The 25,653-nt window shown below is 42.1% G+C and overlaps 1 protein-coding gene across 1 annotated transcript in view; it reads right to left on the bottom strand.

Moving 5' to 3' along the window:
* EPC2 (enhancer of polycomb homolog 2) overlaps window positions 1-20,853 on the bottom strand; it is a 46,899-nt gene extending 26,046 nt beyond the window's left edge. The window contains exons 1-2 of the mRNA XM_065841352.2: window positions 20,445-20,853; window positions 4,641-4,800 (exon numbers count right to left, since the gene is read on the bottom strand). Coding sequence (XP_065697424.1) covers window positions 4,641-4,800; window positions 20,445-20,597 — 313 coding nt within the window. The 5' untranslated portion in view covers window positions 20,598-20,853. The remainder of the gene's footprint in view (window positions 1-4,640; window positions 4,801-20,444) is intronic.
* Window positions 20,854-25,653: the final 4,800 nt, after the last annotated feature.

The following is a 25,653-nucleotide window of genomic DNA, read 5'->3' on the forward strand; positions in this document are numbered from 1 at the left end:
AAGGTGAGATCTCTGCCTCAAACAGAGAAGGCAGATCACTGCACTGCCAGCATCTAAAGCCACCTATGGTCACCTCAGCGGAAAGCAGGGAGTCCCTGTCTCCCACTGCTCACCATTAGCAGCCTCACCAGTTTACAGACATCCAGTAAGCATCAGGACCAGAGACACCCAGGGGTGTATGCAACCAGAAGTGGAACAGGGAAGAAAAGTGGAACCTCCCCTTCTGGCTCTTATGTTAGTTCATCTGCCCCTGCTAACCACTGGAGAAGTAACTTGTCAAGTCCACCGAACTTCCTATGCAGTACTAAACGGTTTGATAAAACATCAGCTCTCTTAGCAGTTGTTTTGAGACTTTATGAAAAACAAACAAATTGCTGAAAAACTGGAAAATGGAAAAAAACTGTAATCCTTAAAAAAAAACCAAACAACAAAACAACACACACACACAAAAACCCACACCAAAACCAAATACACCCTGAATCTCAACTCTGCAAAAATATTTTGACAAATAATCAAAATGACAAGATAAAAGGTATCCAACATATACTTGCCAGGAACAAGTTACATCAAATAAATCCAGTTTCCTTAAACAAAAAGACACTGGTACTATGGGAACAGCAGCAGCTCTTGGCACACGCCCAGCTTTTCACACCTTGTAACAATGCCCTTCTTTTGCCAGCAATGCTTCCCATGCTGTTTGCCATGACCTGCAGGTATCACTATAGTTCTCTTTCAAAGAAAGGGAGTTCACAGGAGGCTGCAGGTTGATGACACTGAGGCAATGGAAGCAATATCTGCCTTCCACGTCCTGTTTCTATGCAGACAGGAAGGCCACAAAGTCCCTGCAGCCTGGGGAGGTCTGTGAGCCTCAGGACATGCGAGGCTCTTGCTCTTCCTTTAACTGCTACATGCAACCATTCGGAGTTCACCAACCCCAGGCTGGCTCGCCACAGCTCTGGGACACTCCCGGACATGTCTTCCTTCCCTGAAGTTTGTCTATCACTGCTCTTTAACTCATACTTTCAGTGACATCCTTCATCACTGGTTTTGTTCCTCTCCCAAGCACTGAGTGAACTGTACTGATTCCACAGAAAGCCATTTTTCATCCTGGAGTTGGCCTCTAGTACAGCAGCTTGTTGGCTTCAGAACCCATCACAAGACACAGGTGGTTTACGTGCTGCATGATGGAACCATCCATCACCACGCTCTGTTTCTGCCCCTGCCATAGCAACAGAGGCAACTGCTCATTCACGCCTGCAAAATTAGTGAAGAAGGAGGCTCAGGCACAGAAAGCACCGTATTTCAGACGACCTGCTACTAGTCAGTGTTCTAAGGACAACCAATCCTGGACATTCCTGGGACGTTCTTGTGACTGACTGATGAATCCAGCTTTCCAACACTTGTGTGTCTCTCCACATCACGTGTTTCTACACCGCACTGATGGCCAGGGCCCCGGGGATCCTACCCGTAAACTTCACCTCTTACAAATGAAGAACTTGTTGGCTGGCTAATTGCTGTTGCAAAACCAACATCCTAGTTTACACGCTCTGCCACTTCAACCACTCCTGACAGCAGTACCTGTCAGAGGGATTTCCTCTGGATTACCTGAGCTGCCCTAGGAACCAAGCTTATACCAAGTTAAAGAAATGTGATTTGTTTTTAAGTTAGGTTACATTAAACTGGATTTAACTTTACTAAATCAGCTAATTTCATTTAGCTAACTATATTACGGCTGTGGTCCCACAGTCATCTTAAGCTGACACAGGCTCGAGGTACCACTGAAACAAGCGGTTCCACCAGCTCCGCTCCCCAGCGAGCCCCGTTCCTACCACCCAGCATGTGCCAACACCAGCAATCATCCAAGCATCTAAGACAGAAAACTGATAAATATGGAGGTCCACCTAGACAAAAAAATGAAAGATAAGCTTACTGCCAGACTCCTTCCCTGAGCGAGCTCCCCTGTTAACACAACCGCCACCAGAAACGTGCCAGCAGTAAGAAACAAGTAGGCAGTGTTGATCTTGATGGCAGTAGATTCACCTGAAGGACCATGTAACAGGAATGATACCCACAAAGTAACAAAGCAGCAAACCAGCAGCTCAATGGCAGGTCTGCTTGAGCTTCCAGCACTCCCCACCCGCGCCAAAACACCTCGGCAGGGGAGGGATCACGCAAGTACCCATTTTCCATCTCCAGATCCTGCTCCAGCACCCACTAGAAGTGCAGAACACACAATGAGTACAAAGCGGGCAACACACATGTGAACAAAACAGAACTTAAAGCATTCGTTTGGTGTCATTACCCTTTATATACTCATATTGTTAATACACATGGATTTTATCAATGTATTTTTTGCTCCATTCTTATTGTTTCTATTATGCACACTAATGTTCTTAAATCCACATAGCTGTAACTCTATCACAGGTACAAGTGGACTAACTTATTTTCTTCACTGCGTACTAATACCCTACAATCCATCTCCAAGTTACTGAAACTAAAAACATTATTGGAAAATTATTAAGCACACTGAAATAATTAGAATAATTCAAGGCTTTTGGTTTATATTCAAAGTCACCTGCGTTGGTGCTACCTAGGTCAACCAATACCTGGAACTCTGTTTACTCATTAATTCCATGCCTCTCAAAGAAATAAACTTTTGCCTGCTTGGAACTACTGGTCTAAATAAAATAATTATACTCATAAAGTTAAAAATATTAAAATCTTTGGCTACCAGACAAACAGTAAACCATCATTTGCTAGGAAAGCACCACCAATAAGTATGGGTTACAATACATGGCCTCTTGACAACTATCAGTTTATGTAAGTTCCCTGGCCAAAGCAAGCATTGCTTTTTTTTGTGCTTTTAGAAGCTCTAAAACAGAATTTCCAAGCTGTCTGTGCAGCATAAAGCTGTCTTGTATCACACCTACTCCAACCCAAATATGTGCGAACAATTATCTTGGAGCAGTATCTGCTGTTTAGCTCCAGCTCAAACACCTTCTGTAACTCTGTCCAGAAACACTGCGAGTCTCAACAAGACAAAGAACATTTTGGCATAATATACTTAACACTTTTAGACATGTTGATTAACAATATTTACAGTGTTTCTGGTAATGCCCAACCAAGAAAAGAATAAAATACATTCCTCAACCAGCAGCTTCATTTCAGTTAACTCAACCTGCCTTGCTTGCAGGTTTGCTTCTTCTATTAAGGAGAAATACTGCATTTCCTTTTGCTCATTTCTCACCTTAACAGTACGATCTCGACTGTACCAGAGGATCCTGAGCATGCCATTTCCAAAAACCTCTTATTTTGCAAATACATGGAAAAAATAGGAGATTTCACCATGTTGGTGAGAAATTACGCAAGGATCTTCAATATATCTTTGGCTTAAGAATCTTTGTCTAACTTCGGTTTCAGTTACATCTATAAGCAGAAGGCGCACACACACAAAATGCTTTCTCTGCTCAAATCGACAGGCAAATCAACAGCCTCTTGTTGAGGCAGCTGAATAAAGTGCACAAGGAACAGGTTATGAACGTGCTTTGTCTGGCAAGGTGCAGTTCAGCGAGATCAATGCTGTCTGCACAAACCCCAAAACTAAAAGCTGAGGACCACGAAGCAAAAACATGAATGGGTGATGAGAGAAGTTTTCTGTGTAGAACCCAGGACTGAATTTGTGCTTTACCGTAAGGACTGACAAGGCACCATGATGACTGAATCTAAGGTTTTGCTATCTCCTGGGAGAAATCCAAGTCACAAAATAACCCCTTAGAACCACATGCTGCAAAGGACAAACAATCTGTGTGCCAAGGAACAACTGAACTATAAATGTGTGTCACTTGTCAACAGAACATTAACCAAAAAAGTGTTATAATTAATCCAGAGACCACTATCATTAACTACAACTTTATATTAGTTAGATCTGTTAAGACATAGGAAGCTAAGCTTGTGCAAAAGAATATTTCCTTTTATCTATAAAATAAGCTGAGTTCCCTACAGAAAGGGAACTCTACAGTGTTAGCAAAGCACAGAGAAAATTAAATGCTACATATAGCCCAGAACACATCCATGCTATAGTCAATAGCCTGAACTCTTATGTTAGTACAGATGAAACTGAACCTTCAAGAACTCTGTCACCATCAGTAGAATGAAGGCCGATCTCACTACAAACACTCTTTTTTTATATTATCTCTATTTATATACAACTTTTGAGTTAACGGGCATCCAAGACTCATGCAAGACAACCCCCCTTCCAATCCCTGCATTAGTATAAGCAGCTAGGAGGCAGCCTGACTAGTTCAGTTATTCTTTCTCAGAATTAGGAACAAAAAAAAGAATGAAGAACAGCTTGATCAACAGACAGGCTAAGGCTTCCCAGCTACCGTACATGGACATACAGTATCAGCACTGAGCCCATAAACAAATACAGCAGGAAAAACCTCATATTTACCTTCAACCTTAAATTCTTCCAGAGTTTGAGAACAGAAACTGGAATTTACATATATAAATCCCCCTTGGATTTCTGAATCCTCCCACTTCCTGAATATTGTAGCAACTTTATCCTCAAGAGTGTTTGAAGAATACTCAATTTAAATAAGGGGCACAGGGAGGAACAAAACCAACATTTGTTAACTTACGTTGAATGTGAATGAACTGCTTTGGTTGCTTAAACTCTCCTTTATACAAACGATTGTAATAGTTGACATTGCTCTCCGCTTCAGGGACTGGGATAACCATGCTCTCTTTCTTTTCTCTGAAAACTTGTTGTGCTGAGATAGCCCGTTGCAAATGATGTTCCTGCAAGAGGAAAATGTAAGAGTTCATTTATTTAGATATCAGTACATAGAAGTGCATATAAAGACAGTCATCCTTTTCTCCTAGTGTTGTCTTGGTGTTCTACAGGAGACACAGATAAGAGTTGAGGTTTTCCTGTATTTTAGAGGACAGCAGGATGCTTGCTTCCAGCTTAGAGACAGGAGAAGACATCTTCTCCATCATTTAGTATACAGTGTGGTTCCTAACCGATAGCGATCTTAGAGCTCCAGTGAATGCAAGGCAGGATTACAAACAGATGAAAAGAGCCCTTTGTTCAGACACTAGCACACCCCTTCTACCAGACTGGGAAAAGTCAAATATCCAAACTAAACAAAATAGCCTTAGTAGAAAATTAGGGCTGGTATAAGTCAAACCCATCAAAACCTGTCATAATTTATGCAAGATCAGCTAACAGATGCATAGTGAGTACTTTAAAGTATTGTAAGCAACAGATTCAAATCAAAAGAATAGCTCATTTCATCATTCCTGTCTACCCAGCAATTCTTTCCAGCTTGCTTTCTTCAGAAGTTCAGCTAGTTAAAGAGCAACAGAGAGAGCAGTCGCCACAGAACAACACTCGAAAAGCACAGACTCCCTGAACAGGTATCGCTTCATTTTACACTTACAGGACACAAGTCACAATTTCTACAGAATCATTTCAAGGAAAATAAGGATCACAATAACTGCTCCCCCTCTGGCTGCCTCTCTCCTTGGGCCAGAGGCTGGCAGCTCTGCAGTGCATGTGTTTGCTTCAGAGCCTCCAGTGCACTCTGCTCATTTAAACCACGACAGAAATGTCTCGTGCTAGGATTCCAAATGGCAAAGCTGGCACATGCTGCCTTCTGTGTGTCCAGTAAATAGTGGTTGTCTTCACCAGGACGAGATCTGAGATCACTATGCCTATTCACTTGGGAGAGTTAAGACATGAGTTGCCCATCTTGCAAGTCAAACACAGAGCAAGCAAACCGCAGCCTCCCAGTGGATTAGCTACTAGTCTCTAGCGGAACCAAGAACCTGAAAGTTTCCATCTCCTTTCACTGTTCTCCTCCACCACAGTGTTCTTGCGTTCAGCTTCCAAAATTTTAGGGGAGAGAGGATGAAACGGCAGAATATGAACCTGAAATGGAAGCTCAGCTCTGCCACAGACCTATGCAACCTCACTTTGCCCGTTTCAGGGGCTTCAGGTTATATCCTCTGGCCATTCCCAAACTCCTGACTGCTGGAAAAAGTATTTGTTCTGAACAGGAAAGAAAAACCAAAAGACTTGGCTACTCTATCTCCTCCTTTGGTTTTCTGGGGTATTCCTCCCCACGATTAACACCAGTGCCCGTCCTGCCTCAGGCAACAGCACCACAACCAGAACCAGCAGCCATGGAGTCTTGCACACAGAGATTCTGTGCTACACACTTGGTGAAATCTCTCAAGAACAGGATTTCTTCCTCTTTAACTCTACAGAACATTATTTTAAAAAAGGGGATTAAATTAAAGCAAATCTTTAAAAATATGTAAATGATATTTAACAAACTACATCCTCTAAGATCTGCAGAAAAGCAAATAATGCAATTTCTGCAAAATTAGAATATAACAAATCAGTGACTGGAAGAGCAGCTTGGGGAATCTCCTGTAGCAGATGAAGCAACATTAAATCAAACTATCAGGCTCCCAAGTGAACACTATTGGAATTAAGACAAGCATGCAATCAAATATCTGGTGTGATCTGCTTGAGTTACTACACACTGAGTAAATCTGTCACTCCACCGTTAAAATGTGTCTTGGAGAGCTTCACAGCACTGAGTAGGTAATTCAACTAAAATAAAATGTGTTTCATTACTGTATTGCTTTCAAGGGCTGTCCCTAGAGCTGTCTCCTAACAATTACCACCACAGTACACAGAGTATCACAGAAATGCTGTTCGGAAGGACTCATGGAGGTTATCTGTCCAGCTCCCACTTGAAGACTATGATCTCCAACACTATCAGTCACAACTTGAACAAGTCCTGAAAACTCTCAGTTTCCACAGCCCCTCTAAGTAACCTGTTTCAGTGAGGTACAAACCCTCTTCTGCCAGAGGTAACAAGAGCAGCTCCCTCTGCTCAGAGTAGCTAGGGTCTAAGCTTTTAGCCACTCTGACAACCCACTGACATTATCTTCCAGCTTCTCAACATCTTGGAGAAAGCAGAGTAACAGGAATGAGCATCCCAAGAGCAGGCTCAGCACCGACTCAGGAGGAGCACCGTCCCTTGCACATACTGATGCACAGCATCATCATTCTGTGCCAGGTACAGAAGTTGTGCACTTAAAATTCAGCTTTGCAATGTTTCAGCTGGGCCAGTCCTCAAGTTTCTCAGCATCCACAAAGACAGACGCTCCACTGTTGGCAAGCCAACCACTCCTCCTGTAAGATCATCAACAAATCTGCTGAGGATGGGCTCTGTACATGGCCAACCTACCAAAGCTGACCAGCTTACACATTCCTACCACATCTCCAAAATGAAACAAAGCCAGACATTCTTCCAGAAAAGGATTAAGTAACTTGTAGAGAATCCACACTGGTCCACAGTGGCCTCAGTAATGAATGGGTAAACAATGTTTAACTTGCAGAAGCAGTGAAGGAGGACACACACCAACCAAAATTCAAAACACCTTTTAGCTTCATAGCCCATTAAACAGTACAGATGTGTAATTCAGATCCTCAGCTTTTGTGACACTGCTAGTGAGCGTACACACAGTTCCCAAGGAAAATCTGACAATAAGAGTTAGTACTCACTTTACTATAAAAAGCCTTCAAGCATAACAAAGCTTTCAAACAGACAAGTCTTAACAGTATTACTGTCACTCACACAGCAGAGCTTCAAGAGACAGAGAAGTCATGTAACTGTTAAAATGAGGGGAAAATATTTCTGCTGAAAATGAAGTTAAATAAAAATTCTAACTCCTGAAACAGTTCTGTTTAAACAAACTCTGAGGAGAAAGTTGGTCTAATCAAATGGCTTTATTAAACCTATAAAAGGTTTTATAGAGCTAGATGTAGTAACTGGTATACCAATACACCTTTTTGTCTATTTTTCACCTTTTTGTATGGTTTTGAAAGACATACACTGTATTTTAACTTGTACTTCATTCTGAAACAGGGGAGATAAAAAGATCTCATATAAAATAACTGAACACTAGAGGAAACACTGAGGGCAGCAAACAGAACACGCTGCCATGGGAATAAAAAGGAGTACCTGTCAAAGAGTTATTACCCACTAATTCCTTAGAAAGCACATCCAAACCTTTCTCACTAGTATGACTGAAAACTTCCAAACAAATACAGCTTAGACAGTCCTATTGCTTCAACTAACAGTAGAACAGAATTGCAAGTATCTAAATGTTTATTATACATAATTCTGCTGCTTTAGCCTATCTCTGCATTAAAACAAAATCACTCTCCAAGTGAAAGATGCACCTCTCTAGATGCACTTGAGCCGTGCAGGGACCTTCACTGCACAGTAACCATACTGCCAGCAGTTCACAGCAAATCGCTCAAGTCACTGTCTCTATTTAATCCGTGTATTTTCCTCAGCGCTGCCCGTCCTGCCGAGCGGCACAGAGGAGCACCCAGCAGTCTCACACCACCACCTGCGCAGCCCCAACCCAAAGGACTTGACAGCCTTTCACAACAGGCTTGACAGAGAGCAAGCGGCAGCTTCAGTCCAGAGCCAGACTTGAAATCACACCTCTGAACCCACACTGAGACACTGCAATCCTTGCTTTAATTTTTCCCCAGAAAGGATGGGAAAAAAAAGTCCTGCAAGACTGGTACCTAAAAATACATAGCTTTGGTTGCACAGGTTCAGAACCAGGCTCAAAGTCAGAATCAGAGCAAAGTACTGTCACTGCTATGTCCTTACATCCCTGGAATACCACAGGTTCATGTTCTTCATAAATGTTCTATCTGGGAGTTTCTTCACCGCGAAAGACAGTTCAATGGTAATAAGCCAACAGGTAACATTCTGCTAAAGAGTGTTTTTGTTAAGCTTTAAGGGAAACAGCAATCAATACAAAAAATTGGTTTTACTCATTAGAACTATATTTACCAACGAATTTCCTTTTATCCTGCTGCTGCAAAACAGAGCACTTGGATTCTTACCCTTTAAGTTCCCTGTTGCCATCCCTCCTAGTGCCTTCTCTGAAATAGTTTATCGTACTTTAAATAAATGTGTTCGTTTTTTGGATGAGCATGTTCGGAGATGCCTATGGTTGAATACCACCCTCAAAGTGAAAAGCTGATCACTGCTTTAATTATGAAATTGTAATGAGGAATTCTGTGTTGGATAGATACCCTGGAAGACAAAGCTTTAGGGCTAAAATTATCCGTTCCCTTCTTTGTTCCTACAAATGACATCATGCAAGCAATGCTACAACTCTTTAAAAGGTTACTTCAGCACTTCTATTCACTCACTAATATTTCTGTTTACCCTGTGAGATAGTAACTAATGAAACATGTTACAGTTCACTGTAAGAAAAGAATTTCCTCTTTGCCAGCCCTTTCGCTGCAGAGCTTCAGACCACACCATTTACATATTTGCAGTGCCGCAGACTGTAATGAAAGACACGGCTTGACTGACGTTACCAAGACTTAAGGGAAACAAAACATACCACAGCAGAGTTAAAATCAACTCTTAATGAGACAGATGGCATTAACTCTACAGCACTCCGCTGTAACTAAGATGGAAAAGTGAATTTAAACAGCTTTACCTACTCAAAAGTAGCTATTTCTAGGCCAACCTTCCACCCTACCTGCAATCAAGAACTAAACTAAAGTGAAGAACACAAGGAAAACTTACTAAAGCCTAGAGAACCTATTTGCCTAACATTTTATTCTAGTTAGGAAATAGAAATTAATTGACTTGTTATATTTCATAAGGAGATTCAGAAGGAAAAAGTATAGAATTTTAATATGCAATGTGCAGGGTCATCTTACAAAGTCTCAACCACAGCTCATAACACATGTTGACAACACTTGGAGAAAAAAAGTGCATGAAGCTCTAAAGCTCCTTTGATCCAAAGCCTCCCACCTTCTAAAACCACAGCCCTATTATCTGCATCCTCTTTGCACAACCCTCCCCTTTGTAAAGACTTTCGGTTTTTTATAAAGATTTCCAAGACAAAAGCCTAAACTCAAGCACCATCTCTTGTTTTCTTCTGTGGTTAACCCTTTCAATCCTTCACTGTCACAAAAACTCATGGCCAATGGATAGTTATCCTCCTCAGTGCACAAAGAGTAGGATATTTTCTGCCAAGAAGGATTCATTCTTCTCCAATTTATTTTGAAAAGCAAATATTTTAGTGAGCTAACAAAGCTGATCACATATTATTTTCTATCGATCCAGCAGAGAATTAATCTGCTCCGTAATCAGATCTGTTTCCTCTTTCTACACAGTATCCTCTTAAAGGTTCTGTTAGTTGCGAAGTAACAGAGAGAGCTGGGCAAACAACAAAAATTCACATATTGAGTCCAAACAGACGCAGCCAAAGCAAAGCTGCTTTACAGCCTGAAACTCCTCTCAGTTTCCCTATGGGTTTCTGCCTCTCCATGGAAAGAAGCCCAAGAAAGCCCACAAGAAGCAGAAGGTCCCGTGCTACCTCCTCACCGGCGGAAAGGGCTCACGGAACCACTTCTCACTTTCACTTTTGGCCGTATCATGTTTTTCCAATTCGATATCCCCACCGTTTTTTTTTAAATAATCACAAGAACCACTTGCCACACACTTCTGTACTTCTGTACAGGCTTTTGTACTGCTGGATTATGACTACAGGCCAAAACAAAATACTAATGGTAGGTTGCTCTTACAGACAACTCAACGGAGGCAGCAGCAAAGTGAAACAAATTGTACTACTCTGCCCTAAAAATTCACATAAGTCCCTGGAATGGGTAAGATTTTTATTATTTTGCTACTCTGAAGTCACTCCATTAGTTCAGAAGTGAGTGAACTAATATGTCAACAGAAAAAAAATTAAAACCACCAACTTTTCTGTAACTTTCTTCCCTTTTCCAGTTCTTAAAAACTGATTTCAGAAAGCAATGCTCATGCTATCTAATAACCCAAGACAGTAATTCTGTGAATACTTTACATATAAATAATCTCGATTACAGTCAGACCAGCTGAGCGGTCTCTCCAGAATGCTGATGTAGGCTGCAACAATACAACACAAGGGCCACCAAACACCTGAGCCCACAGCCTTGGATGACACTTTGTGTCTATATAGACAGGTCTGCATAGGAGCTGCGCATATAAATGAAAAAAATCCAATATGGACCAAATAAAATACCAAAAAAAATTCTTCATTTCCTCTCTGTCAGTCTGACTAAAGCCAATTTAAAGCACCACAAAGCAACTACAGCAGAAATTGGCCCATGAGACGCTGACAGAAGTACGAGGGAAGGGAGATGACATGGGATTACCACAATCATTTCTCTGTTTCTTTAGTTAACCTGGCAAAAAAAAGACAAACTTTTCTGAACAAGTTTAATGCAGAAAAAGCAAGCAACGCAACTCCAATCATCCTGTGTAATAATGGACATGAAACAACTGTGAGACTTCCCAAATATTACCCTAGCGAGCAGGACAGCAGTCATGTATTAGAGCACGGACAATCATTCCTAGAAATAATGACTGTTCACTATTTATGAACATATTGTCACAAAACTGTCACTGTTTATGAAAAGTCAAAAAAATCCTAATCACTATATTCTATATTTTAAAGCTGCATTTAATGATACAAGTTTCCAGTCTGCCAAAACTTGAGTATAAATGAGTTACTGAAAACAGAATTATTGTTATAGTATAACAATTAAATGGAATCATTAAAAATTCCTTTTGGAAAGGCTGAATTGATGAGAACTGTGTGTTTCCTGGAAAGCAGGACCATTTTTCCCCTCCTTTCCATAACCGTAGGTCAAAACTGTCACAAGTCCTGTAACAGCTACTCAAAAGACACAGAAAGCTGTTCATCTAGCTCCTTGGGATACGTTTGTATCACTGACCATATAACAACTGCAACCTCAGATGGAAAAGACTGCAGACAAACTGCATCTCAGGAATAGCTTTTTATTTTCTTAACAGTTTGCTTCAATTAGCATAACTGGATTTTCCCAAGTCAGACAAACAGGGATGGAAAGGTATACACCTACATATGTAAATACTCCCTCTTGTTTTTCATGTAATTAACTACACAATGTATTTTAAAAGGCTGAGATTCCACAATGACTAGTTTTCCTCTTTATTAAATACAGTAGTACACACAGAATCTGAACTCAGTTTAATTCCCGGCTCCAGGCATCAAAACCTCCATATGACCACAAGTCACAAAACTCCTTCCAGAAGAGGGGAGAAGAGTCACCAGGAGGGAAGGCACTGGAAATCCCCCCAGAGAAGCTGGTAGCAGTTCCCCACGGGACCCGTCTCTCCGCAGGGAGGCCACAAAGAGCTGGGAAAGGCAGCGCAGTGGTATGAGATGGTAGAGATGCGCACTCCCCAACGGCTCCAGCACAGTACAAACCTCACCCAAAGCCATTCAAGAGCCCCATGGGGCAGAGACATCAGAGGTTACTTGCCCTATGACACTTGTTAGCAAAGAAACTGTGCTACCTTAATATTAAAGGTCTGGTCTTTCACACCACCAGTTCTCACCCCTGCCACCCAGGGGAAGTGTGGTCTTCTTTTGCTGGTGCTAAAGGCTGGTTGGTTACAAAGACCAAGAGGCGTGAACACACACAGCGGCTTAAATGGAAGATGTGCACTAAAAATAAGTTTCTGTGGTCACAGAAGAACTTAGTGGCTTAGCACTGAAGTCACCAAGAGTCTGGGTACCAAATGAGCCCCTTAATGTCACCCTCATCAGCAATGCGATTTCTGGAAAGTCTGAGGTGTAACTTTTAGAACCAGTTGCTCACAGTCCCTCTCGCTCTCTCACTGCACTACTCATTGAACCTGCTGACTTCTGTGTAACATTTTCTTCCCAGGAGAGAGATCCAAAGTTGTTATTATGGATTTTTACTTAACTGCGGCACACATAGCAATACCAGGGAATTTGTATTGCGTAGCCTTTTTAAAACGAATGTCCTCACCAAAACGATGAACCCTGGAGTGCTGAAGACCTGACAAATGAAACAGAAATCCATATTATTATACTAAAAAAAGATATACCAGAAATCGGTCCTAAAGGTAGGATGACTTAGAAAAAGAGGGAGGTTTGTTGTTTTTGTTTGAGAATCAGGTGTGGTAATCTCAGCTTTTACCTAAAAGGATTTAGGCATTTCATTGGTGTAAATGTATTAATCACAATTAGAATAGCACCAAAATAAGTCAGGAAAAAAAAGAACTTGAGTTTTTTTATTTCCTGCAGACTTCTGCTCCCTTATATTTAAAGGACTTCTGTTATGGACACTGACAGTATTTTAATCCAGCACTTTCAGTCACTGTATATGGTGATTATCACGTATTAACAAGTAGGAATGTGCAAAACAGATTAAAATAAAAACTTTAAAATAGTATATTCCAAAATACTACTACTTTTTTTTTAACTCGGAAACAGTCAACACTAAACATGAAATTATGACAGTCTACAATGATATTACTTTTAGTTTCATTTTCTCTACTTCTTACTCTTTTTCATACAGAGTAATTCAGATGTGGTTCAGGTCTTCACTAATTACATAAATTTCAGTTTTACAGTTAACCTTCACCACCAATGGCTTTTGCAACACCTAAGATTTAACTGTTATTTTGTTTATGTCCGTTTAAATGTGTTATTTATCTCTTTAGAAGCTGAACAGTTTGAACGATAAATGCTAAGGCATAACTGTCCAAGTAAGTATAAACAAGGCACAGCTTTGTTGGCAAAATAAATGACAAATAACCTTCTGAATGCCTAGCACCAAACAAAATTATCTTTCTTACGAGAAATAATTAAAACTAAGATTAATATAGGCAGATCTAAGGTCTGTTGATCTAGATTATTCACACAGGACATATCAACTGATCCCAAATTGTCCAAAGCTGACTACCGCTCCATTTCACCAAGCAGGAGCAATATGAAATCTGGCACCACAGAATTCACAGCACAACTGAAGCTGTCCAAGGCATTTCTTTCCGAGGTTTTCCTAAACCAAAGGAAAAGGAAAACCCGCTACCTCCATCTGTGATGTTCCAGAGCTGAGCGACAGAGAACAGAGAGGCAGATTGCAAAATGTTCTCTTCATCTTTCTCCACGGAGTTACAGCTCAGCTGAGGAACCTACCCATTAGGGAAAGCACCTGCCTAACCCAGGCGTGACTCCCAAGTAACTGTGATTCTCAATTAGCATCCCTGCAGATATCATTGTTCTCTGCCATGGACCCAAACAAGTTAGCACAGATTTAATGGCCTGGTGTTAACTGACCCCATGCATGCAACTCTAGCCTGCAGCAAAAATGCACCTTTATCTAAATTGAGTGTGGTTTTAAGATATGGCTGAACCCATCTAACCTCGGGATGACACCAAAGGCAGGGCAGGCTCACAGGTCTGCATTCCCCACTCTTCTAACCCACATGCTCGTGCCACTTCTAGAAGAACAGGATGCTCAGCTTCCCCATGGTGGGTTTTCTCCTCCCACCCACCCCTCCAGTGCCCTTCAGTACTCCAACCCTACTCGCTGCAGACCACGGTTACTCCGCATCAGCCACTATCTTGAAAACACGCTCCAAGATAAACTACTTGATATTTGTCACAGGTTAAGCCTATCCTCACAAGCAGTTGTTTCGGGTTAGCTGGTAGGTGTGATGAGCCCTAAGAAATGGCTGAATCTGAGACTTAAGAGCCAATCTTTGCATTGTTTAACTTCAACCACATCAATGCAGCCAGAACTAATTAAAACAAAAGCTACTCAGTTTAACAGTTCACTATGCTCAGCTACTCTGACATTTAGATGGGGGTCCACATTCATCATGCCTTATTTTCATCCCCACTCAAGCCAGCACAATCCAACCTTTCTGGTGTTCAGTCTGATACACCATTACCAAATGGGACAGTAAAAGCACCAGCACTGGGCAGAAAGGAAGTTTCTGACAGCCACAAAAATACTTTGCAGGTGAAAGCACAGGAAGGACAGAGGATCACAGCTGAAAACAGAAATAATGGAGGGGAAATACGCACTCGTGAGGAACATCACTGCTAAGGGAAGGAGAAAAATGCAGGAGCTGAAGGCAGGGGAAGAGGTTTCATAAATAGAACTGAAGTTCAAAATTCCATGAATAAAGATTACAACACAGCATTATAACACCTACTACCAGACACACTTCAGTAATCGCAGCAGTCTCCAAACATACCCAAAATACGTAAATAAACAAAGATGAACTCAAACTGAGGAATAAATTTCCACTGGGAATTACATTTCCCCAACACATAAGCCAGCTGATTCTAATCAAACAAACCCCATTTCTTTCCTAAGGAAAGTCTGCTGCCTTGATTTCACTTAGCTTTACACAGAAGTAAAATCTTTTCAGTTTCTTACTTAAACTTTCATAAGGCCTTTTTGGGGGATTTTTGTTGTACAGATTATTTGCACAGTTTAAAGTAAAGTTATCCTCTGTTGACCTTTTATTTTACACACTGGTGTCCTGGCTTCTCCTCTGTCCTACAAAGCCCCTCATTTATAAGAAACTTTGAGGGTTCAACCACAGGTTATGAACTCACATCCAACATAAAAATCTCAAGTCAGAACAGATTCTGACCACATGCGAAGTCATTTATGCACATATATGATTTTAAATCTAAACCTGAGTGCACCAGACAGAACCAGGTATTTCTGATCAAGAGCTTAACGAAGTCCTCACACATTGGTAACTGGCGCTCTGGAGTGGCCAGCCTCACCCTTCAGTGGACCCTTTCTGTGCAAGTCTGGAACATTTCCCTGCATTTTTATAGCACCTTCCCAAAAGTCATGGGTGTTGACAGCACAACAAACATCAGAACTTCATCTCTCTCTAAAAGAAAATACCATCATCATCATGAAATTTAAGCTAGTTGTTGTTTTAAGGCACCTACTGTTTAACAGTATCATTCAGTATGAATTATTATTGCTAAATTGGGACTAAAAGAAAAAAAAATCCATTCATGCTATGAAAACAACTATCTGTAACATTTTCACATACAAAATCAACCTTAAAAGACTTATGCTTCCCAAAAAAAGATGTCACGGTGTGCCTGGAGTGGAGGGGGGACACTTGACACTGAACTCCAAACCCTGATTTCATTGTAGAGAACAAGCTGGTAGCACTCAACACAATTCCAGGACGTAGAATATGTATCAAACAAGACTAACTCCCTCTGTGTTGACAACTATCTGTAATATGTGAAAAACTCCATTAATCTCCTTATACAAAAATGGCACTATCAGTTAAGGCAATGTATAAAAATAAAGCATATAATCTGTAAAATATGTATCATTTTGATGACAGGGGCAAAAGCAGAGCATCGCTGAAGTCCCCAGCCAATGTCAATGTGTTTATGCTTACACATGAAGGATGAAGCCCCTCCAAGAGAAGATTAAGTGATTATTATTCAATCTGATGCACAGAAAACACACACACAAAAAAAAGCCTGGGCACAAGAATATGTGCAAGAAAACGTGAAAGTAGGACTGGTTCATAACAAACTTTAAAAAGAGAAGTAAGCATTGCCATAACATTAATTATATCCCTGTGTGCACGGACATATTTCAAAGTCCTCCTGATTTAAGTATTCTAGTTCACTGTATCAGCAAATATATTCAGCGTGTTACACCATATCAGAAAAAAAATCCAAACAAAAAAATCTATGACTTGCGCAAAGTCGATGGTTCCTGCTTTAAAAGGAGAATGAATATGCTGCTTCAGAAGCATCAGGAGCTCCAGGATGCCTGGAAAGCCAGACGCTGAGCACCTGGAGTTCCTAGGGTTACAACACAGACCGATGAACTGAGGGATGGACAGAGTATGAACACAAAGGAAAGCAAGAAAAAGTTTCTTCACTTCAACTACTTCTGGCCTGTCAAAATACTCAAAATTGAACATAATATTTAATGATCGGTGAAAGAGAATCCTGAGGTGATCACTCAAGGACTGAGAATGGAAGTCACTTCTCATTCATCCTCTGTCAGCATTCTAATCACATTAAACCACGTCCTTAACTCGCTATTCGTGCACTTTTTCCTCTACAACCTCAGCCTTGTCATGTGCTGTCAAGCTGAGCTGTAAATGAATGTATATTCAAACAGGAATTTGGACATGAACGCTCAGACAGCTTTGACCTGGCAATCTAGGTATCATCAATTACCACCACGCTTTTAGCTTCCTAACAATACAAGTAAATTTACTTCTGAAAGCCTTTAGCCTGCATCTGCCTCATTATTGAGCAGGAGTTTTTTCCCTACAAAGTGCAACTCGGCAATGCCTAGTAACACATATTCTAATTAAAACCACATAGTTAGGTGACAAGAAACAAAACCAGGGCTTATCTCTTCTGTAACTCTTCCCCTTCTAGCCAAAACAATTCATTAGCATTAGAAAATAAACTCTCACTCATCAGAAAAAAGAATATATACAAAGTGTCCCTGCTCAGTTTTTGAAGCTCTCAAAAGGACATTAAGCTTTTGCTTCATAGTAATTTCTCTCTTACATGAGTTAAAAAACAAACAAACAAACCCACACAGTTTTCTTCCTCAGGCTTAATTTAGAGTAAATTAAAAGCACCTTCTAACATAAACATGCTACAGACCAGAAGCCTAATTCCTTCACAGCTGGAATCTCCAGGTGAGGGAAATGAGTTGTTGATTTGGAAAATGCCATAAGTGGATATCTATCTCTAAGATACTTAGAGGATTAGTTCCAGAATATTCATCAAGATCAAATAAAAAGTCAAATAAAGATGCTTCTCTGTTCCAAACAACAGTACTAGTGGGGGAAAACAAAAACAAAACAAAACACACACCAAAAAAAAAAAAACAAACAAACACACCACAAACCCACAAACCAAACATTAGAAACAAAAGGACCAAAAGCTGCACTTTTGTATATACAAAATATCAACCATGAACAAAACAAATCGCATGCCTGTACTAGCGAAACCACATCGTAAAGAACAGGTCAGAAGACATGTCAATCTTAATCGTTTTCAATCTTGCAAATCTGTAAATGCCTAGTTATTTCCAGGGAAAGTCAGCCCTGGAAGATGCTCCGTGAGCCCTGGAAGATGCTCCGTGAGCCCAGGACGGGCTGTGCTACAAGAGGCTTCACCCAGGGCAGCGCAGCGAGGGAGGCGGGTACCCGGGCACAGAAACGGGCTTTGTGTCTCTGTACAGCAAACGAGAATCGTCAGCTACCCTGATGCTTCAAACGTCTCTCACAAAATGCACCCCTGGCCAAAGTCTGGCTAAAAAAAAAATCCCTTGAGACTCTCAAGTAATCGAGATGTCAGAAATGAAAATGTAGATCTCACTTTCCCCCTGCAAAAAGTCCCTTTCAGAATACATCAAATTGATCGTAACAATATTTGCTATGAATAAGAGCTGTTTAAATATTTCTCAAATATTTAACTACTGTCATCTACAACCGCCTTTCCTAGAACGGTGTTGCATACCACTACCACAAAAATTTACATTAAAGAATTATTTGTGCAACATTGAGAAGACAGCTACTCCATGAATGAAACTGTCACTATACGGCAATAATCTGAACAATCTACCAACAGTTCAGTTTATAATCTTGTCTGATTGAGGTATCTAGCACTATGCTTACGGATTGCTTCAATGACCATTTCATTTTGAGACTATTACATAATATATCAAATATAGCCACATTTCAGTACAGAGAAAATAAGCCTCATTCTTACAGAAAAGCAACATTCTAGTACAACACTAAAGCAGTTTTATTGAAGTATAAATCTGATCTCCACAATTAGTTAAGCAGTCCGTAAGTCGCTTGCTTGAACCCTTAAAGCAATTCTCCATTTCCAACAAGTTTATTAGTTTATTTAAAACATGATTTATCAAAATAACACAATTTTGAAAGTCAAGACATATTTTATAAACATTAAATGCAAACACAGCACAGTAGTCTTCAAAGACTGAGAAAAAACAAATTACTCTCCAAGATCGCTTCGTTAGTACCACACTGCTGTTCCTGTTAAATATGCTCCCTGATTCTAGTAGAAATTTAGTCTTTGGGTAGCACTGGAAGTTTTGATCACAGGGTATTACACATTGCAAAAAAAAAGGGGGGAGGGATAATAATAAAAATAACAATAACAATAACAATAATAATAATAATAATAATAATAATAATAATAATAATAATAATAAAAACAACCAGAGGGGGAAGACAGCAGACTCCTTTTAATATCAACAATCAAGCGAGAAAAACCTATCAGAACAGCACACAGCCTCCTCTGACAGCTGAACCCTCGGAAAAGCCAATCCCCAGCATCGAGGTTTGGCTGAGGCGGAGACACAGATTCATTGAAGAAATTCTTGAGGATGCATTCACTATGGGCTCCGCACACAAGTACAGACACATCAGGCGACAGCCCCTGTCTGAGCCGCGCACAGCCTGTGTCTGAGCCGCACACAACCCTAAGGAGCATAAGAGTCGATGTCTAAAGGTCAGTAAGACAAACCTGCACATTTAAACGACATCAAACTCTGTGCAAGCATCTTCAACGTGCTGCTTGTCAAAAACCTCAGAAACTTATCTTAAGCCGACAAAAGCTCTCCCCCTCCCTATAACGCTACAAGAAGGACAAGCATCACATATCTATTTTTAACAACCGCTGGTTTATTTAGAAACCGTATTATTAACGCTTAGAAGCCTAATGCTTAATGCAACTCGACCAGCCGATACATCTGACATTTGATGTGCACCACGCAGCGCAAAACATCTATTTTGGAGAAGCACGGGCAGGACACAGACTCGTTACAAGTGCCGAGAATCTCCCGCAGAGCAGGAACGAGCTCTACGGATGAATCCCTTCGGGTCCTTTCCCACTCGTGACACTCCATGATTCTACGAGGCAAAGCCACTCGCAAACACGGGGACAAGCTGGAGTTAAGCACAAAGCGCAGTTCAAAAGCTTGCAGCGAAGAGAGAGACCGGGCAAAACGCCGCTGCTGGCTGCAGCCTTGTGGCTGTGACAGCGACATTCGGCGCGTCCCGTTCGCTGTCGTTCGGGCGCTCCGGGCCCCGCCGGTTCCCGCCCGCCCCACGCAGAGCGAAGCGGCGGCAAACACACTCTGCGCCAACTGCGCCCGCCCGCTCATTCAGAGACGCGTCTTGCGCTTTCCTCCTCCTTACGCTGGCGTAAAGGCCTCCCCCCCTCCGCTCCCTCCCTCCACCGCCACTAATCAAAACACTCGCGAGTCGGGACGCAAAGAAGATGGCGGAGCAGGGCCCGCTTACGGCGCCGGACAGCAGTTTACGCTGCGCTCTTTGCGCAGGGCCCCGTCGGAACCGTGCAGCGCCGCGGTGGGGAGCGTGCGTAGTGCGCTTGGTGAATGCCGATGGCCTATTTCCCGTGAGGGGAGGGGGTGTCTGATAAACAATGGTGCCCCCCCTGCGCGGCTCCCTTACCGATTCCTCCTCTTTCTCCATCCCCGTGGGCATCTGCGGCACAGCCCGGTTGATGGAGACGCAGTCGTTGAGGTCGGGCATGTCCTTGCCGCGGTAGATGGGCAGCGGTTTGGCGGCGTCTAGCGCCCGGGCTCGGAAGGAGAGTTTGCTCATTGTCTCCCCCTCACAATAACACCCCGGGGCCGGGCGGGCGGGGGGGCCTTCAGTGCGGCCTCGCCGCCGCCTTCCAGCCGCTCCCGCACCCGGCCCGCACCACCATGGAGGGTCCCGCCGCCCCGGAACAGCTCTCCGCGGGGCCGCCCGTAGCTCACAGCGCACGCCCCGCAGCCCTAGATCCGCGCCGGGCTCGCTCGATCCGCTCCCTGCGCCATGGCAAACATGGCGGACATTAACCAAAGCGGCCAGCGATCCCGGCAGCCACCGCGAGAGCTCGGGCGGGGGGGGCGGCCGGCGGGAGGAGGGAGGAGAGAGAGGGGCAGCCGCGCTGCGCGCGCAGCCGAGGGCGGGCGGCCGAGGGGCGGCGGGGCCGCGGCGGCTGAGGCGGGACGGGGCTGAGGGGGGAGCCGCTGTCTCCCCAACGCGGGCGGAGTCACCGGGAGCGAGCGGAGAAAGTGGCGCCGGGGCGGGTAGCGGCTGCGAGCGCCGTCCCCCGCCGCTACCGGCCGGCTCGGGGCCGGTGACAGAGCCCGAGGGTCCCCCCGCGGCGGGGGCGGGAGGCCCGTGTGGTGATCGAGGGACGGAGCCCGCAGCCCCGCGCTCCGTCACCGGCTGTGCTGAGACCAACACGTTTTAGCAATAAAAACAACCGGCGGGAAAAAGTAGCTTCGGTTAGTGTCAGGAGGATGGAGCCAGGCTCGGTGACAACCAATAACAGGACAAGGGCCAATGGGTACAAACTGGAACACAGGAGGTTCCAGTCAAATTTGAGAAGAAACTTGTTCCTGGTGAGGGTGTCAGAGCCTGGCCCAGGCTGCCCAGGGAGGTTGTGGAGTCTCCTTCTCTGCAGACATTCAAACCCGCCTGGACACCTTCCTGTGGAACCTCAGCTGGGTGTTCCCGCTCTGGCAGGGGAACTGAACTGGATGAACTTTTGAGGTCCCTTCCCAGTCCCTGACATTCTGTGATTCAGTTATTGCTACAAACACAACACTTCAGAAACAAACTCATACCCACTCATGTTTTTTTAGTCAAGCATGGTGCCCTCTCTGCATGGGCTGAGTGTTGAAGAGGGATGAAGTTCTGCGTGCAGCAAAATACGGGGCTTCTCCTGTGCAGAATTTGTGTCACAGACCTGTCCGTAGGTCTGGAGTTACTCAGGATAACTGAGATAACTGCGTGCCCTGTGATGCTGATCTGCTGTAGAAGTTCCTCCTCATGTTTGGTTCAGACAGCTTTCAAAGGACACAACGCTGAGCAGGACCAAGGCATCCCACTTGGAAAGAACAATCCCAAATTCTCCAAGTGGACAAAGCCACAGTCCTCCACCCATCCAGAGCTCCCTGCGTCAGTACGGACTGGAGTCTGCAAAGCCCTTCATCAAACACCTATAGTGCTCCAAATACCTCATCGCTTCCGTATTATTTTGATGTCCAGAGATGACCTGCTTTTTCTCACCTTAGAGCTCTCACAGAAGTTGTCCGGGCAATCTTCTGCCTCCAGAATAAACTGGAACTGCTAGAAGACAAGACTTGACCATGTTAGCAGTTGGAACACACTGCCAACTCTATCTAGTATTCCATCTTTTGATTAAAAACAAACAAACAACAAGAAACAAAACAAAAAAAGGAAAAAACAAACTAAATTTGACCAAATAGATTTAGTCTCTGATTTGCTGTTCATTTTTAGTTAGCTACTGCGTTTGTTATTTATATGGTTTTATACAGCAAATACAACTACTGTTTGTGATAAACACGTGATTTACAAAATGAAGAATAAAGAACTGTGTCAGCTACAGAGACAGAGAGAGAGAGAAGGAAGGTGAAGCAAGTGCAGTAACACACAACAGGAAAAAAGAAGCAGCAATAACATCACAGTCATGAGCCATGGATCCAAATTAGTTTTGGGTAAGATCTGGAAATTATATTAGCTACTCCTATGAAAGCATCAGGTTAATGTTCAGCAGCTGTCACATGAACAAAGGAAGCTCTAAAGTTTGTGAGAAAAGGAACAGAGAACAAAACCGTGATAGATTGCACTTATTTATCATTCCCTTAAAATATTTTTATTCATAGAAGTAGGCAATTCTTGACTTGGATTAGAATTAACATGCAAATATTTGGGAGTTGTATACTTTCTAGCTTAGAATTTACAGTTCAGCACCATTTTAGAAGTGACCAAACTTCCAACACCCAAAATTGATTTGGTACCCCCAAATTGCTTCATGATTGGTAGCAGCAGACAGTTGCCATTTTCCAAAGAGTTAATTGTGGTGCAAATGTCTGCAAATGGCATATGAGGGGCATGAATTCCAGTCTCAGTAAATAAAATGCATTTTCAGCTCATGTTTCATGCATTTTCCATATAAATGCCATCACATATAGTCTGTTACAGCCCTGCTGTACAGATTACGTGCATTTGAACAGATTAGGGTAGTTCCTCCTGAAGTACTTCCCTGAGTAGTTAAAAGACAAGGAGGACTTTCTGCTTCCCTTCTAGCAAGAAAGAGGCATTTTACTTACTGCTGTAAGATTTTTTTGCTTTTTCAGTTAGCACAACAGAACAAAAGGTAATAACAACCTTCTCCCTTTGTGTGCGTGTTCTGTTCTTTCTCACTGCTTAAATAAAAAAACAAAAAAAAAGAACAAAACCGCAACATATTTACCCTCAAGGCGGCTCTTAGTCCTAAACTCATCCCGTTATTTTATTTCTACAAGCAATGCAATTTTTTAAAATGATGCCCTGTAGGATCCTGAGGTTTTTTGTGTAGTCAGAAAAGCCATTGCACATACATGAACATGGGTAGGACTAAAGTTTTGACTTACGTTATCTTAGCTTTAAGCCAGAACCATACATCTTTTCAGTACTCTGATCTCTTGTAAAATATTACAGGTTTTCTGAGGAATTTCAGCTGTAGAAAAATGCTGAGCTATCTTTGACCTACAGATCAAGTAACTTACTTTGATGCCCAAATCAAGGACACAATGTCTCAAATGAAACTATTTGTTCAGTTGTTGATTTCTGACTTGTCTTTGTATTTTCTGTGTTAGATAATGCAGCTGAATACACACACACATACTGGTTGGACCAAAAGTACCCGAATTTCATCTGAACACATATATCAGTGGAAATATTAGTGTTACATGGGCTTGGGTACTTTGTCACAGCCTTTCTTTTGGTTCTGCTTCTCCATAGTAGCATTTATTATAACACAAGGGATGCTTGTTCTCACTATAGCTGCCTAAAGCCTGGGTCATTTGTGATGGTCTTTTTGCAAGTTTTTCCTTTGTTTGTTTTGTTGTTTTTGTTGTCATTTTGTTTTTCTAAGAATACACATCTCCCTACATTAGTGTTATACCAAACAGATGGATATGTGAAGAATCCTCAATGTACATTATTGCAATCTGACAGGTGATGAGCATGTCATTGTGTGATGTTTCCTTATAAGAAGTATTTAAAAGAAAAAATGCATGGACAGTATAGAAACAGAGATTCCCGAAGTGGTTAATAGCGTCTGAAAAGGCACAGTGTCATCCAGCCTTGGAGGTTGTTTGAAACCTTAATTATTTTTATGGTGTTAAAAGATCATTAGAATTTTAGAGCGCTAATGACTTGGCCGTAAATACCCCAAAATAATCATCGCAATATGACGCGTATAGAAGAACTGTCTTTGCCTTCTGCAACGTGCCAGGTACACACTGCATGGAGGTTAGAAGATGCAATTAGGAAAGTGATGCTGATTCATCTCTGCTAACAAATATTTCCGATGTCACTGCTACAGCCACTGTACATTCGGGATTCCTGCCTTGGTAGCAGCAGCCTCATTATAGGGGGTTTTGATCTCATGTTTAAGCAAAGCTTCACTCGAAGGAAGCCTGAAAGTAGCCAGGAGGCTGGCTTAGTAACTTCGGCACTAGGGAAAGTGCTGAGCTTTCCAGGAGATATATGAATGGACTAGGGGAGTCTTTTTAAAGGTTATGAAGTCCTTCTTTCTCCCTGTGTCTGAGAACCCCTACTGAAGTGAAAGGAACCTCTGTCCTATTCATTTCAAAGGGGGTTTTGTCAGGAAAAAGAGCTTGATCAAAGTAGCTACTAAGCATGCTTAGTGGCTAATGTTTGGAGTTCAATGTATCAGCTGTTCCAAACCATTTCTATTTCAAATTATTTAAAGGGTTTAGGGGACCGGCAGCCTGTGCATTTTCCTCTTTAAGGTCACCAAAACCTATCAGCCAAAATGTGAAATCTAGTATGGCGTAGCTTCTGGGGAGATGTAAAGCTCTGAATGAAAATTATAGAAGTTGAAAATTACATTAATATCTTGAGTCCAACAGTAACAGACACCATATAAAACTAAATAAAAAGGCAGCTATGAAAATAGCAGATTCCCCAGATTATAGTGGGAAGGTAAAATGATGAAAAATGCTTGAGCTGGGAAGCAGCAGGAAGCTCCTGATCTAAGAGGTTTATACCAAAAATATCCATGTCAAGAAATACATTTAAAACGAAAGGAAAGCGTGCTTGATGTCTGAATGGTAACACAGGCATCGGAAGGGGGCATCCGCTCTTTAAAGGAACCCGGTGCTGCTGTTTCCTATTGTATAAACTCTTGGATTCTTAGTCAAAAGATAAATTGACTCTTTGACTGTGACTGCGATCTTCTATGGCGCAATTCAACAAGCAAGTTAACAACAAAGCAATTACAAAACCAGATAAATTTGTCTTAGAATTATATTCCTTAAACCTGCAGGTTTATATGTCAGAGTACTTCCTTATGTCCTTATATGACACAGATACCAGTCACTGAGGCTGCAAAAGCTTTTTCTATTAACAGATAAAGACATTCAGTTTTACCTCGTAGGCTGAAGTTTGTTCTTCATCAACGTAGACATGCATACATGTATATATTAATATGCCTCCCATAGTATTTATGCTGAGCATATGTGGAACATCAAGTAAAACCAGCCACCTGTACGAGTGGAAAACAGGAATCTGGGGTTAATTTTTAAAACAAGCAGGATAGAATATGAAGCAAAAATTATGTATTTGATAACAA

Source organism: Patagioenas fasciata, chromosome 7 (assembly GCF_037038585.1).
Source record: "Patagioenas fasciata isolate bPatFas1 chromosome 7, bPatFas1.hap1, whole genome shotgun sequence".
Classification (NCBI taxonomy): Eukaryota; Metazoa; Chordata; class Aves; order Columbiformes; family Columbidae; genus Patagioenas; species Patagioenas fasciata.